Source organism: Mauremys mutica, chromosome 3, assembly GCF_020497125.1.
Source record: "Mauremys mutica isolate MM-2020 ecotype Southern chromosome 3, ASM2049712v1, whole genome shotgun sequence".
Classification (NCBI taxonomy): domain Eukaryota; kingdom Metazoa; phylum Chordata; order Testudines; family Geoemydidae; genus Mauremys; species Mauremys mutica.
Window position 1 is genome coordinate 184,822,374 of NC_059074.1, and position 15,842 is coordinate 184,838,215.

General features: G+C 41.4%; 1 protein-coding gene across 1 annotated transcript in view; it reads left to right on the forward strand.

Annotated features, from left to right (window-relative positions):
- The window catches only part of EML6 (EMAP like 6), a 403,172-nt gene that overhangs the window by 333,911 nt on the left and 53,419 nt on the right, over positions 1-15,842 (forward strand). Inside the window, exons 24-27 of the mRNA XM_045011334.1 lie at positions 10,037-10,125; positions 11,300-11,476; positions 11,600-11,801; positions 12,390-12,516. Coding sequence (XP_044867269.1) covers positions 10,037-10,125; positions 11,300-11,476; positions 11,600-11,801; positions 12,390-12,516 — 595 coding nt within the window. The remainder of the gene's footprint in view (positions 1-10,036; positions 10,126-11,299; positions 11,477-11,599; positions 11,802-12,389; positions 12,517-15,842) is intronic.

Below are 15,842 nucleotides of genomic sequence, written 5' to 3' on the forward strand. Positions count from 1 at the left end.
GCCTCATTTTCTTAATCTTTTTCAAACGTAGATATAACTTTCCATGGATATGCCACTTTTAGTTCCATCTCCGTGTGAAATTATAATGAGGATTTGCTGTATTTAACAAGTAATTACAAAAATATTTGCCTATTATACTGAAATATTTTAATATTTCACAATGGCAAATTTTATGAATTTTAGCTGTGTTTTGCTACATGCAGTTGCACAGTCCAACGCTGGTTAAACATAATCTTTTTCAACTCTATCTGTTGAACAGTCTTCTGGTAATCGAGCATCATGTTTCATAATACTGTACAGCTCTAACTTTCTGAAAGGTTTTTTAAAAAAAAGTTTTGAATAAGTAAGGAAGCAAAGACTGGTATGCATTCCTGTCTATGGGGTTTTGTGACTGTGGGAACTTTCCAACAAAAGGAGTAGTACATTAAATAATTTTGATCACAGTCATGTGGACATCCAGGGGAATGTGCTGACCTACCAGTTTAAAAAGACTTAAGTATGATTATTGTTTATTTAGTCGTCTAATTTTTTAGGACTTTTTTGCCCTTTTCTCCCTCTCTCTTACCTGGCATCAAACTGACCTGTGCTCCTGATCAAGGAGGGCTGGATACCTCTTTTAGAAGCCTGCTATTGTTACTTCTGATTTGGTTGGATGAGGCTGATGCAGTTTGAAAGTGAGGGACTTCTGATCTTATCATATAAGCATTCAGGTTCTGAATTATGACCCTATCATATAAGCGTGGTAGATGCCAATATACTCTCCAGTTTTAAATCAGTTCTTCAATCCTTAAATACTAGAATCCCTTCAATTAAGCCAATTCCAAACAGTTATTAGTTGTTGAGCTACCTCCTCCTCTTTTTAACTTCTCCAGTCCACTAACTGGATCAATTTACTTTAAAATATTTCACTTTCTGACTCTTTTATACATGTGCTTTGTACAGTACCAGACACCCACCTCAGTACTTGAGGCTCAGGGATGAGAATAAAACAAAAGCATTAAAATAAGCTTCTCTTTGATCCTACTTCAATATTAAAGAACGTACAAATTTGCAAATTATCCAGCATACCAGTTGTGTCACATCAATTATCTGGAACAACAACTACTGAACATTTTCCCACTTTGAGGATTATGACTGACATAAGAGGAAGTGAAAAAAGACAGTGAGTGAATCCTTTTCATAGGTACAATTCTAGTGAAGAAGTGGAATGTTGTACTTACACCAAAATCCCCCTTTGCAATGTGGAAGGGAGGGTGTAGTCAGCAGAGAAATAGAAGTGATATGCAGCATATATATTTTAATTTCTCTTCGTCAGACTCTACTGCAGGTCAGGCTCTGTGCATTTTGATTAGAACCTGGGCCAAGAAAATGTCACTCTTAACTAGTTAAGCTCTTTGGAGCAGGGACCATCTTTTTTTTTTTTTCCTCCGGTTGTACTGCATCTAGGAAAATGGGTTCCTGGTCAATGACTAGGGCTCCTTGGCACTATGGTGATACAAACAATAACAACTTGTTTTACAATACCTGTACATCAAGTTGTGGGATATGATACATATATGACACTTCTCGGGGCACCCAGGGCAGTGAGTCCTCCTTCTTGCCACCTGCCTCCATTGCAAGAGAATCTTGTCTGTGCTAGCTGGTGTTAGCTCCACCCATCCAGCCTGTCAGCCACTCAAGCACTCTCCTCTGGGCTATACCAGCCTGCCTTTGCCCTGCAGGTTCACAACAGATATGCCCCAGCATCCAAGTCTTTTCAAAGTGTCCTTCTGTGGTGTCCAGCCCACAGAAATGCCAGATTCTCTGTTTCCAAAGGAACAGTGTACCCCAGTTTTACCTCAGCCCACCGCTCCTGTATCACACACAGCACTTGGGTTCAATTATAGTAAAACAAAAGGAAATTTATTTAAGTAAGACTAGAGATTGAAATAGAAACAAGTGTGAATGATGGAAACAAATGGTTATATACAAAACAAAATCATAAAACGTGAACTAGGGCCTATGCTTATCAATAATTGCTTTTCCTATTTAAGGCTTTGTCTACACTACAGAGTTTTGTCGATGCATGTTATGCTAACGATCAAAAACCAGTATAATTACATCATTTGTGCATGTTCACCTAATGCTCCTTCTGTCAGCAGAGCACATTCACAGTTGGTGCTCTAGCATCAAGAGAGAGCAGTGCACTGTGGGTGGCTATCCAACTGTGCTACTCACCACCTTCTGCAACTAGGAGTTGTGGGAAGGTAAAATGGATTGCAGTCTATCATGGGTGCAGGTTCAACATCCATGATGCAGTTTTTCCGTCGCATCATTCCATGGACTTCCAATTGCGTTTCATGGCAGATTACTTTGGGCATTCATGGAACAGCTGCACCTGGAGGACCATCATTTTTGGGCTCGAGAAATAAGCACTGAGTGGTGAGATCACATTATTATACAGGTCTGGGATGACAAGCAGTAACTGCAGAACTTTCAGATGCGGAAAGCCACCTTCCTGGAACTGTGTATGGAGCTTGCCCCAGCACTGCGGTGCAATGACCCCAAATTGAGAGCAGCCCTCTCGATGAAGAAGTGTGTGGCGATTGCTTTGTGGAAGCTGGCAACTCCAGACTGCTACCAGTCCATTGCAAATCAGTTTGGAGTCAGGAAGTCCAACATTCGGGTTGCATTAATGTAAGTGTGCAGGGCCATTAATCTTATTCTGCTATGAAGGACTGTGACTCTTGGCAGTGTGTGTGAAATACTGGATGGCTTTACAACAACGGGAATCTGTAACTGCGGTAGGGTTATAGATGGCTAGCATATCCCAAATTTGGATACCATCTTGGAACGGAGTACATCTATAGAAAGGGGTACTTCTCTATGGTATTGCAGGTGTGTGTGGATCCCCGTGGTCATTTCATTGACATCAACGCAGGGTGGTTAGGGAAAGGTGCATGACACACACATCTTCAGGAAACTGGACTGTACAGAAAGCTGCAAACAGGGACTTTCTTTCCAGACCAGAAGATTATCCATATGTTGGATGAGGGTTACAAATGGGAGACACATCAGTGCCATGTGAAGATAAAGGGGCTGAGGCAGGCATACCAGAAGCCCAGGGAGTCAAACTGTCACTCTGGTGCTGTGTTGAAGTCCTGTTGCTTCTATAAGGAGTTGGACACCATCCTTGGCGGCAACCCCACCTCTATTGCCAGGAGACCCGGGGATACTTTGGGGATGTGGGAGCTGGAGACAGTGGACAGTGGATTCAACCCAGAGGACAAAGTGGTGGAAGAGGAGGTCAAGTTGGAGGACAAGATGGGAGAGGTGACTGGGTCATCCAGTACTGTGGCAAGACAGGACCTCTTCTTGACCCAGGAGGGTTTGAGCCAGTCCCAGCACTCTGTCTCTGGTGCACATGATGCAGGGGAGGAGAACTCTGGTAAGTGATCTTTTTGAGTTGATGTTGCTCAGTTATATGATGTAGAGCTATCCTTTGCTTTGTTATATGCTAGAAGTGGGTTAAGGGATAGAAATGTACAAGACTAGCTGTGTTTGTGTGTGCTGGACATTCCCCTGTGCAGCTACACAGTAGGACGGAACAATGTGTTAATGCACAGTGAGAGTTCATTGGAATCCTCAGAGAGATCTCTAGGAAACTTTCCTGGAGATACTTGTCAATCCCTCTGCTGAAAGTTCCTTGGCAAAGCTGCTTTGTTCCTTCCTCCACTGTAGGAAACTTTCCGGCACCAATTGGCAATCATTTGTGCAGGGACCAAAGTGGCATACAGCGAGCAGCACAGGGACCTGGTCTGAAGCTGCACGCATACAGGAGATGCACCCTTGCATCATTGCTTACCCTCAGGAGTAAGATATTGGCTTCAATGACCTGCGGAAAATGGTGGCAGAATTTACAATATTGCCCCTAGTCGCCTGCAGTGATCCCCTTAAAAAAACACCTAGACCGGCGGTCCCCAAACTTTTTCACTTGCCCTCCCTTACCTGGTCCGCATCCCACCGAGGAGCCGGGGTGGGGGGTGAGGGGGTGAATGGGGCAGGACAGGGGAGGGGGAGCCACACTTAAGCCATCCCTGAGTGCTCCTCCAGGATCCAGCAATGGTTGCTGCTCTTCCCACCCCCCAGTGGCACAGGCCGGTTACTGTGGGTAATCAGACTTCTAGTGTCCGGGCGGTGGAGACTGGGGCTGAAGCAGAACTAAGGGCAAAGTAGCACTCTCTCCCTGTCTCCCAGGGTTGCTGGCCCGGGCCCACTGTACCACCCTAGGGGGGTGTGCCCAACAGTTTGGGTACCACTGACCTAGACTTTTTGCCCCATCTTGAGTGCCCCTTTCCTGAACTCACCATGTTTAGGGCATTCACTGAGCTGTGTGCTTGCCAGGGACACTGAGAAACTAATTAAAATTTGAAAAGGGGTGCATTTTACTGTTATGATTCGATGCTGTATGTGCATTAACAATCATGCTCTGTTTATTGTTTCTTGTGCTTCTGAAGATATGGCCTTCTGGGGAACCCCCTACACACAAGTGCAGCGCCTCCACCTGATAAGGAAGTGACCAAGGAGGAGCAAGAAGGACATGTTTCAAGAGGTGGTCCAATCCTCAGACCCAAAAAACAAGAACACAGAGCATGGAGAGAGACTGTAAAAGAAAATTAGAAACCCGAAGGCAGAACAGTAAGGAGAGCCAGGAGCAAATTTCAGCCAGGTGTGGATGATAAAAGTGATGGAAGAGATGCTTATGAGTCCACAGTGTGCCCTTGTTGCCAAGAAGGCTAACAGCATTTTGGATTGTATATGTAGGAGCATTGCCAGCAGATCGAGGGACATGATCATTCCCCTCTATTCGGCATTGGTGAGGCCTCATCTGGAGTACTGTGTCCAGTTTTGGACCCCATGCTACAAGAAGGATGTGGAAAAATTGGAAAGAGTCTAGCGGAGGGCAACAAAAATGATTAAGGGGCTGGAGCATATGATTTTTGAGGAGAGGCTGAGGGAACTGGGATTATTTAGTCTTCAGAAGAAAAGAACAAGGGGGGATTTGATAGCTGCTTTCAACTACCTGAAAGGGGGTTCCAAAGAGGATGGATCTATACTGTTCTCAGTGGTACCAGATGACAGAACAAGGAGTAATGGTCTCAAGTTGCAGTGGGGGAGATTTAGGTTGGATATTAGAAAAAACTTTTTCACTAGGAGGGTGGTAGAATGGGTTACCTAGGGAGGTGGTGAAATCTCCTTCCTTAGATGTTTTTGACAAAGCCCTGGCTGAGATGATTTAGTTGGGTATTGGTCCTGCTTTGAGCAGTAGGTTGAACTAGATGACTTCCTGACGTCCCTTCCAACCCTGATATTCTATGATTCTATGTTGAAGTCCCTAACCGCACTGTAAGCAGAATACATCTGCGCTCAGCCCCCCTGCAGCTGATACAGAACTGCTTGCCATGCCCTCCCCAAACTCCTCCCACCCATTCCTTGCATCTTTCTGGCTGTCTCAGTTCATCTGGTTGTCCACCCCTTCAGACAGCTTCCAAAATGATAGCTGGAGTGACACACAGCTATGGGAGCCTATATCAGGACACTGTCCTTCACTGTTATCTGACTTTCCACCAAGTGTTTTCTGTATGTTGTTAATTGGTTTTTAATAAAAACATACTCGCTGAAAGATAATCAATCTTTATTTGTCTCCTACATACGGTGGTTGCTGCTGTGTCTACACTGGCACTTGGTCTATATAACTTTGCCGCAAAAAGCTCTACACCTTTCATCGAGGTGGTTTTATTTTGTCGGTGAAGCAGAAGAGTTTTGTCAGCAGAAGGAGTATTGTAGTGTGTACAGCTCCACTGTTTTGTCGACGAAAGCTGACTTTTGTTGACAAAACTCTGTAGTGTAGACAAGGCCTAATAAAGCAATTTTTTACTCCAAAGGTTCAATCTTTGGCAGCACTTGCTAGCCCCAAGGAGCTAGAACTCAGTCTTTCATGAAGCACCCCTGCTCATCAAGGTACTTCCTCAGTGAATGGACCCAGAGTGTCTTTTTCCACCCTGTTATCTACTCAATCAGTCTTTTGTCTTTATTCACAGACAGGACAACCCCCCCCCCCCCCGCTCTCATATTGTTCCTTTTCACTTCCAAGTGGTTTTGATGTTTTTATAGTTTATCTTTGAGGTTTTTCCATTGACTTTTATGGGTTGGTGCAAAGATGGGCAATCAAACAATACATTACATAATTAGCTAGCCAGGGAGGGATAGCAATTCCCTCCTGCTTGAATGGGCCATCACTGAGACGTATGATTCCCTGGTGACTCACTTTTACCCCAAAACTGTAAGGGCATAATTTTCAATATAGTTTAATTATTCTTTAAATATTACCCATACACACATCTCACAATGATTATGAGTATTGATAAGTTGCGAGCTTTCAGTAGAGACCTCATATATTACCCTTTATGGATAAATACAGTGAAAGTGGTGTATTTGGTGTAGTGAGTTTCTCAGGTTTGAGACAGGAGTTGCTTGTAAAGAACAGTGAACCCTTTGCCAGTGGGCACCAGAGAGCCTCGTGTCACAACATGTATAGTGGATAATGCCTGTCTTAAGAATAGGGACACTCTCTAAGAAATCTCTTTAAGTATCTTTACAATTATTTGGAGATGATCTATCTGAGATTTTGAAGGAACACATATGAAAGAATACCACTAGCTCCTTTTTTGTTGTTGATTTTACTCCCCATTATTTCTACTACTGCTTAGAAGACGTAGGCTAGCATTCCTTTCCATTACATCTTTTGCCTTTTCCCTGAAGCTCATGCTGATTTACCCCCTTCCCCTCTGTATTTGTAATGGTCTTGAAAGCAACATGGCTTCCCAAAAGATATTGTCTACTTCATCCACAAGTGATTTGGTCATAGTGTTCAACATAGTAGAAAAGAATAAAATAGATGCTCAGATACTACAGTGATGGGCAGCAATGTAACTCCCTTCCGCCCCAGTAGATAGAATTTCACTCATTATTTTTTGCCATGTAGGGATTATTCTATGACCCTAGTTATGCAAGAAATCAAACTAGATGACCTCCTGTGGCCTTAAAATCTATAGCCTCGTACTGTATTCTTCCCTGTTTGGGTCCTGCCATCATCAGTGACTCCTGCAGAACTGAACATGGCTCTTGGAATAATGGGCCACATCCTCAGATGATGTAAATCAACATGACTCTGCAGAAAAGGATCTGGGGATTACAGTGGACGAGAAGCTGGATGTGAGTCAGCAGTTTGCCCTTGTTGCCAAGAAGGCCAACGGCATATTGGGCTGCATTAGTAGGAGCATTGCCAGCAGATCGAGAGAAGTGATTATTCCGCTCTATTCGGTGCTGGTGAGGCCACATTTGGAGTATTGTGTCCAATTTTGGTTCTCCCACTACAGAAGGGATGTGGACAAATTGGAGAGAGTCCAGCGGAGGGCAGTGAAAATGATTAGGGGTCTGGGGCACATGACTTATGAGGAGAGGCTGAGGGAACTGGGCTTATTTAGTCTGCAGAAGAGAAGAGTGAGGGGGGATCTGATAGCAGCCTTCAACTACCCAAAAGGGAGTTCCAAAGAGGATGGAGGTCGGCTGTTCTCAGTGGTGGCAGATGACAGAACAAGGAGCAATGGTCTCCAGTTGCAGTGGGGGAGGTCTAGATTGGATATTAGGAAACACTATTTCACTAGGAGGGTGGTGAAGCACTGGAATGGGTTACCTAGGGAGGTGGTGGAATCTCCATCCTTAGAGGTTTTTAAGGCCTGGCTGGGATGATTTAATTGGTGTTGGTCCTGCTTTGAGCAGGGGATTGGACTAGATGACCTCCTGAGGTCTCTTCTAACCCTAATATTCTATGATTCTATGACTCCATTAGAACTACACTATTTACAGTGGCCGAGGATCTGATCCAGTGTTTCTTAGTTAATAACTGCTTCCCTTATCAAACCACACTATTTAGATACTGAAAAATCTCTTTTATAATAAATTCCCAAGTGGATTTTTAAAAAATAACTTAGTTTTTGGCCAAATTTTAAATTTGTGGGTGCTGCCTTCAATTTCTGGTTGAAACTTATACTGGAGGGTGTTGGTCCTGATGACATGTGGGCAGACTATCCAAGCAGCACACAGGAAGCTGATAAATATATTCCCAGTCTCTGCCTAGGAGTAAGAAAATGTTTTGCTCCTGCTTGAAGGCTCTAGCACAGGAAGTAGGGGAGGGTGGCAGATTTCTAGTGCTGCCAGAGGTCAGCTATCTTATGTTGTTTTTCCTCCATCAATGTGAAGGGGTGAAGAAGACTTTCAGACCGTGAGCATACCAGCTCTTTATCAATCAAGAGTCATTTTATAGTGGCCTACAGGACCCCTGTAACTTTTCAGCAATAGATTTATTTTAGAAATGTGTCTTTCTTGCTGCTTCAGTTATATCATAAAACTCAAATTTAAGGCAGTCTGTTTATTTTTTTCTGTTTCTCCCCTTCCTGCCCAATGGCTTACTAATGAACCAATCTCTGCAACGACCCCATTGCCAACTTTGTCCGCATGTCTATTCAAGGGAAACCATCATAGGACCTAACCACATCAGCCACACCATCAAGGGCTCATTCACCTTCACATCTACCAATGTGATATATGCCATCATGTGCCAGCAATGCCCCTCTGCCATGTACATTGGCCAAACCAGACAGTCTCTATGCAAAAGAATAAATGGACACAAATCAGACATCAAGAATTGTAACATTCAAAAACCAGTAGGAGAACACTTCTGTCTCCCTGGACACTCAATAACAGATTTAAAAGTGGCAATTCTTCAACAAAAAAACTTCAAAAACAGACTTCAGCAAGAAACTGCAGAACTGGAATTAATTTGCAAACTGGACACCATCAAATTAGGCCTGAATAAAAACTGGGAGTGGATGGGTCACTAAAAAAAGTAATTTTCCCTCTGCTGATACTCACACCTTCTTGTCAACTGTTGGAAATGGGCGATGTCCACCTTTATTGCATTGGCCTCGTTAGCATTACAAAAGTAGTTTTCTCTCTGTTGATATTCACCCCTTCTTGTCAACTGTTGGGAATAGGCCACTTCCACCTTAATTGAATTGGCCTTGTTAGCACTGACCTCCCACTTGGTAAGGCAACTCCCATCTTTTCATGAACTGTAATATATATATATATATATTACAGTTTATTGTATTGTATTTATTATATTACTGCTTATTGTATTTTTCACTCCATGCACCTGATGAAGTGGGTTTTAACCCATGAAAGCTTATGCCCAAATAAATTTGTTAGTCTCTAAGGTGCCACAAGGACTCCTCGTTGTTTTTGCTGACTAACACGGTTTGCAGACTAACACAGTTACCACTCTGAAGTAATGTACATTCAGTTTCACATAAGCCTGCCTAATTGTTAGCATACAATTTGGATCACATTTGTAATGTTTGTATTCAAGGATTGTTTGTTATACATTTGTATAGGGCAGTGCTTGAATAGAGACAGAGATTTATAACTTTTTTTAAATCACTGTACAGCCATCTTGTAAAATAATCATATATATGATTATTATATGATTATATGAAATCTCACATTTAGGACTTGATCCACCAAAGTGCTAAGCACCTCTGAGGCTACTCAGCACCAGGCGTGACTTGGCCTGTACTCCACTGTTTGTGAGTAGTATCTAAACAACCATTTTTAGAAACTGAATTTATATTAATAAATGATAATGAATACGTATTTGTGACAAAATGATAAGCATGACCTACAGAGCATTAATATAAATACAGACGGACTGTATTTATATTAATGCTCTGTAGGTCATGTTTATCATTTTGTCACAAATACAGATGGACTGTATTTATATTAATGCTCTGTAGGTCATGCTTATCATTTTGTCACAAATACCTATGCAGGATGTGCATTCAAATTTTTCATAACACCTCATCACTCAATAAAAAGGGCACTTCATAATATTCCAATCATGTATAAAATAAATAATAAACTTATATTTCACATACAGGAAAGCTATTGCAAGTCAATTCTGGTGCCAAAGAACAACTGTTTTTTGAAGCACCAAGAGGAAAAAGACATATTATAAGAGCTGCTGAGGTATGGATCATACTAATTACATTTTCTGATTACTTCACTCAGTACTAACTTGAAGGTTTTATATTGTGAATGTTGTGTTATGATACTGCTGAAAATTAGTGTATTACTTATTTAAATGGTATGTCTACTTCATATTCCTTCCCCTATGCTACCGCACTTCTAAGTTTACAAAGTGCTTCACAGACATTAGTGAATTTTCACAACAGCCCTGTGAAGTAGGCCTTTGTAAGTATTATAACATACAGATGTTACATATACAAAAGTTAATCCTTATAATGGATATAATTAGAACTGCTTAATCACTCAGTATCATACCTTTTATAGCTGCTACATTAGTCTAAGCACTTAACAAACATTAGTATTTCAGAATTAGATCCATTTCAAATAAGCGCTTTAATTCAGATCTGATCAAATATTGTAAATATTGTGGGTGAGATTTTCAAAAGGACTTGGCATTGAACTAACTTTTCTCTCCCATTGAAATAAGTTGAAAAGTAGATTAAAAAGTGCTGATTTACTAAAACTCTGACAATAAATCTCAGAATGAAATTACATGAGTGCAACAACACCAAATTTTCCATCACCTGCAATATCTGCAGGTGCATCCATTTGTTCTTTTAGAAGAAGGATTTATGTGCAAATATATATTTGTGCATTCCAGACAAGTAATTCCACATAATCTCTTTGCATGAATGTGTTTTGTATTTAATCTGTGTGCAGGCAATTTAAGTGCAATTTAGGAAGCTACTTTTAAAAGCGGGTGGCCTCATTTTTAAGGGATGCTGAACACCTGCAACTCTCAATAACTTTAATGAGCGCTGCCAATATTCATCACCTCCAAAAATCTCTAAACAGTTTAAATCCAAATGATAATGACCAATGATCTCTCCCTGGAGAATAAAAAATGTATAGCAAAAAAGTAAAATTCCAGGAACTCTACCTTGTAGTATAGCAATTTTAATAAAGGACATAAATGATATTTAGCATTAATCATCGGGAAACAAACACACTGTAAGGTAACAAAAACAAAAAATTATTTTGGCCAAGCCCATATGCAAGTTGATCTGTCAAAACAAGTTTGTTAGTATCGTAGTTCAAGAGAAAAATGTAACAACTCAAGCAGTGTATGGGACATTTGTCAAGATTACTTTGTTTTGGGAATTTTTGTTTCCAGATAGAGAAGATTGAATGGGATACCTGGACATGTGTTCTTGGTCCTACTTGTGAAGGAATCTGGCCCATGCATAGTGATGTCACTGTTGTAAATGCAGCTACTCTTACAAAAGATGGTTCACTGTTAGCTACAGGAGATGACTTTGGTTTTGTGAAGCTTTTTTCATATCCTGTAAAGGTAATAAATAGTATTTACTCATCAGATTAGAAGTCACGTTGGAAAGGGAAGTGGGGAAAATTTCTGTAGGAAAATGTGAAAAATTAATAGTTTAAGTGATAACGTGTATTCTTTATATTGCAGGGGCAACATGCAAAGTTCAAGAAGTATGTGGGTCATAGTGCCCATGTAACCAACGTTCGATGGTTACATAATGATTCTGTGCTACTGACTGTAGGTGGTGCTGATACTGCTTTGATGATCTGGACTAGAGAGTTTGTGGGCATCCAAGAGAGTAAACTGGTTGACAGTGAGGAGTCAGATACTGATGCAGAAGAGGATGGAGGTAAAAGAAGAATATGCAAAATACATATTAAATTTAGCCTTGATCTCACAAAGACTCACATACGTTCTTAACTTTAAGCATGTGAGGAATACCATTGAGTTCAATGGGATTCCTCATGTGCTTAAAGTTAAGTATGTGCTTAAAGTTAACTATATGTAAGTCTTTGTAGGATCAGGACCTAAGGGTACGTCTATACTACCCGCCAGATCGGCGGGTAGTGATCGATCTATCGGGGATCGATTTATCGTGTCTAGTGTAGACACGATAAATCGATCTCCGATCGCTGTGCCGTCGACTCCTGTAGTCAACCGTGGTGAGAGGCAGAAGCAGAGTTGACGGGGGAGCGGCGGCAGTCGACCCCGTGCCGTGAGGACGCGAGATAAGTCAACCTAAGAAACGTCGACTTCAGCTATGCTCTTCTCGTAGCTGAAGTTGGATCTTAGGTCGACACACCCCCCCCCTCACTCCATAGTGTAGACCGGGCCTTAGACTGCTTCTGTTGTTGCAGATCTTTCTATTTCTTATTTCTCCAATACAAAATTGAAAACAAACTACACGGGTGTCATTTTATTTTTCACATTATTAAAGGTTATGACAGTGATGTTGCAAGAGAAAAGGCTATTGATTATACAACAAAGATCTATGCAGTAAGCATCCGAGAAATGGAAGGCACAAAGCCACACCAGCAGCTGAAGGAGGTTTCAGTTGAGGAAAGGTATGGCATGCAAAGGCATTCATTTCCATATATTCAATAAATTCTTCTGACTTTCCTTTTATTGAACTAAAAAAAGTCTGTTATAAATATAAGACAGCATTTTAAAATTCTTATGTCCCAGTGCATTGTGGGTTAAATTGGGGATATGTTTGTGTGCCTTGGGCAGTGGAGAAGGGTTATTTGTTAACCACAGAGGTGTCAATCTTTTTTTTTTTTTTCCAAATTCATGTGTACAGTCTTACTTTTAGATATGAAGTGAAACAGTAAACTTAAGGCACCCCCAAATAGGAAGTAATACCTGCTAGTCTTTGTGAACTTACATATTCAAAATTACAGGGTGAAATCAAATCAAATCTCAAATTAAATGAGTTGACTTGATTCATCTTGATCTCTAGAGGATGTTTGTCCTTATCATTAAACCATAGAATTCAGCAGTCTGCCTTCAAGAGTGGTTTAGGATGTGAATAAAAAGGTCAGATCTGAACTATACTGTGCTCTTTGGTGAAGATGCTCATTTTTAAAAAATATTTATTCTTTAAAAATATTCCCATTCATCTGTGCATTTGGTTTCAGTACCAGCCTTATATCCTATAAATTCCTTGTGAGCATTTTTGAATTCCCCTATTCCCCTGGCTGCTGTATGCTCTCTTAATTAGCGTGTGTTTGTTTTAAAATATGGAACTGGTAGCATCACCTATAGTTTAGGTTGCCTGACCATTTCCATAATAAGACAGTAAGAAGGAGGAAGTAGTCCTATAGGAATGCAGAGCGGTGAGAAATTGGGAGGAAGATAAGGAGAGAGGGGTGTTCCAGAAGCCAGAGGATGAGAAGTAGCAAAAGGGATGTGGGAAAGGAATCAAGGTGGAGCAGAGGGGAACAGAGACAGGCCAGGGACAGAAGAGTTTGTTCTGTAACCACTACAGCATGCTTCCCTACAGAACCAGGTATTGAACCTAGGAGTCCTGACTTTCTACATTATTCTGCTTTGAGCAAATCGCTGGCATTACTCTGCTGTGAAAGCACTGGCAAAGTATGTGGCTAATCCACATGAAGGATAACACTCTAGTACTGCTACCAGTTACTATGTTAGCTCAAGTGGTAAAAGTCTGTGCTGTGGATCTAAAGGTGTGAACCCTACTGATGACTCAGAAGAGGAAACCATGTAGTGACCTGGCTGGAAGATCATCATGAAGAGGAGGCTGCAGTTCTTGGAGTGAGAGGGGCTGTGGAGTGAGATAGGATGTGTGAAGACATCATCAAATAGGGGTGTGGTGCTTGGCAGAGGTAATCCCAAGGACAGCCAAGGGGAGGCACCACTAGCAATGAGAGCTTCCCAGGACAGTCTCACATAGAGATTTACCCAAAGTCCTTCCACGCAAACCATATCAGGCTGCCTTCTCCAGCACTGTCCTGATGGTGCCTCTTCCCCAGTGGCTGGTAGGGGAACTCTGGCCTGCCCAGTATTCCGGGTCCCAGTCCAAGGACACTGAACCCAGCAGTTCTGGGCTTTACTCTCTCAGCCCTCACTAACTTTTGAGTGCTTGACTTTGCAACCTTCATCATCTTTTTTTTTTTAAAGGTAATTCTCTAATTAAGAAATAAACCCTAAAAAAACAGAAATTCCACCCCCAGCCGGAGCCCTCACCCCCTCCTGTACTCCAACCCTCTCCCCCACACACTCTGAACCCCTAATTTCTGGCCCCACCCTGGAGCCCACACCCCCAGCCAGAGCACTCACTCTCTCCTTCACCCCAACCTCCTGCCCCAGCCCAGTGAAACTGAGTGAGGGTGGTGGAGAGCAAGCGATGGAGGGAAGTGAGGGCCTTGGAGAAGGGACAGCGCAGGGACAGGGCCTCAGGGAAGTGTCATAATTTATTTTTATTTTGTAATTAGTACCACCTACCAATAAAAAATTGGGGGGCATAGTTTTGTTATTTACTGTAGTTCTTGCAAGTAAATAGAAAAAAGAGTAGGTTAATAACTACTTGGCAATTATCAGGTGACTCCATATTTAAAGGAGCCCAAATATTCTATACATTATGTGGCATTTGCAGTGCAATGCAGTGTGTGCTATGTGGGACTTCAAATTGGACATCAAACCTGGAAATAGAAATCAGATACACTGGAAATTAAAATGGATTAGTGATATGTATTTTTGTGATATACTAGTTAGAGCACAGGACTCAGTCAGAACTCTGGATTCTATTCTCAGCTTAATTTTCTTGCATGTAGTTCAGCTGCTTTTATTGTTGTTTTTAAGGATGTGATGGGTTATATGGTGGACCTATTTAGTATACTACTTTAAAAAAAATAGATTCTTATATTAGGCCCTGATTTTGGAAAGTCTCTAAATCTGTTTTTAAATCCACCTCTATTCAGGAAAGCACTTAAGCATTTGCTTAAGTTCTGTTGAAATCAGTGAGACTTAAGCACATATTTAAACAAATGCTTATGTGCCCTTCCTGATTAGAGATGTTTTCCTGTGTCAAGACCTCCTGCTGCACAGAATGAACACAATAATTCATTGCAAAATACACAGCCAAAATTTTCACCCCGGCATGCTTAAAATTGGACACCTATATCTATATGTAAGCATTTAAAGTCCCCTACATTTCCCATTGACTTTAATGGGAGCTCTGGATGCCCAACATCTCAGAAACCCGGCCATTTATTTAAGTGCCTAAATGAAAATATAGGCACCTAATCCAAAGAACCTGAATTTCAAAATTTTGGCCCACATATTTTGGGACCCACAATTTTTGGAACAAAGACATGAAGTCCCAGAGTTCATGTGTTTTTAAAAATTTACATTTGGGCATCATTTCCCCCCCTGCTTTCACTATATGTACATCTTCTCTACTTTCTTTCTTAGTAACAAAATCCTTGTACTTCATTTTATCTTTCTGTAAAATGTGTATAATGATACCTACTGCACATCAACATTTTGAGGTTCATTTAGAAATGTTAGGTCTATTCTCTCACAATTAAAACTTAAGTCAGTAGTATGCCTGGAATACCACACTGGATCCAGAAAACACAATGCCAAAATATACTGGGCCACATTCCCTCATATGTTCTGGCTGCTTATGCTGCTTGGCTGATACAAAATAGCTGTATATTCAGTTTAACTGACTAAAAGTCTGGTTTACACCTGTTTTGCATTGTTGACGCATCAAAAGCAACCATGGCATACCCATGAATCTGACCCACCGTGTTTACAAGACTACTAAATCTTCATCATTACATTAATGATTGGTGGCATAGGAGATACATGTTTCCTCATTATATTGGCCCAGATTTCCCCCCACATTTGGATTGCTTTGTGC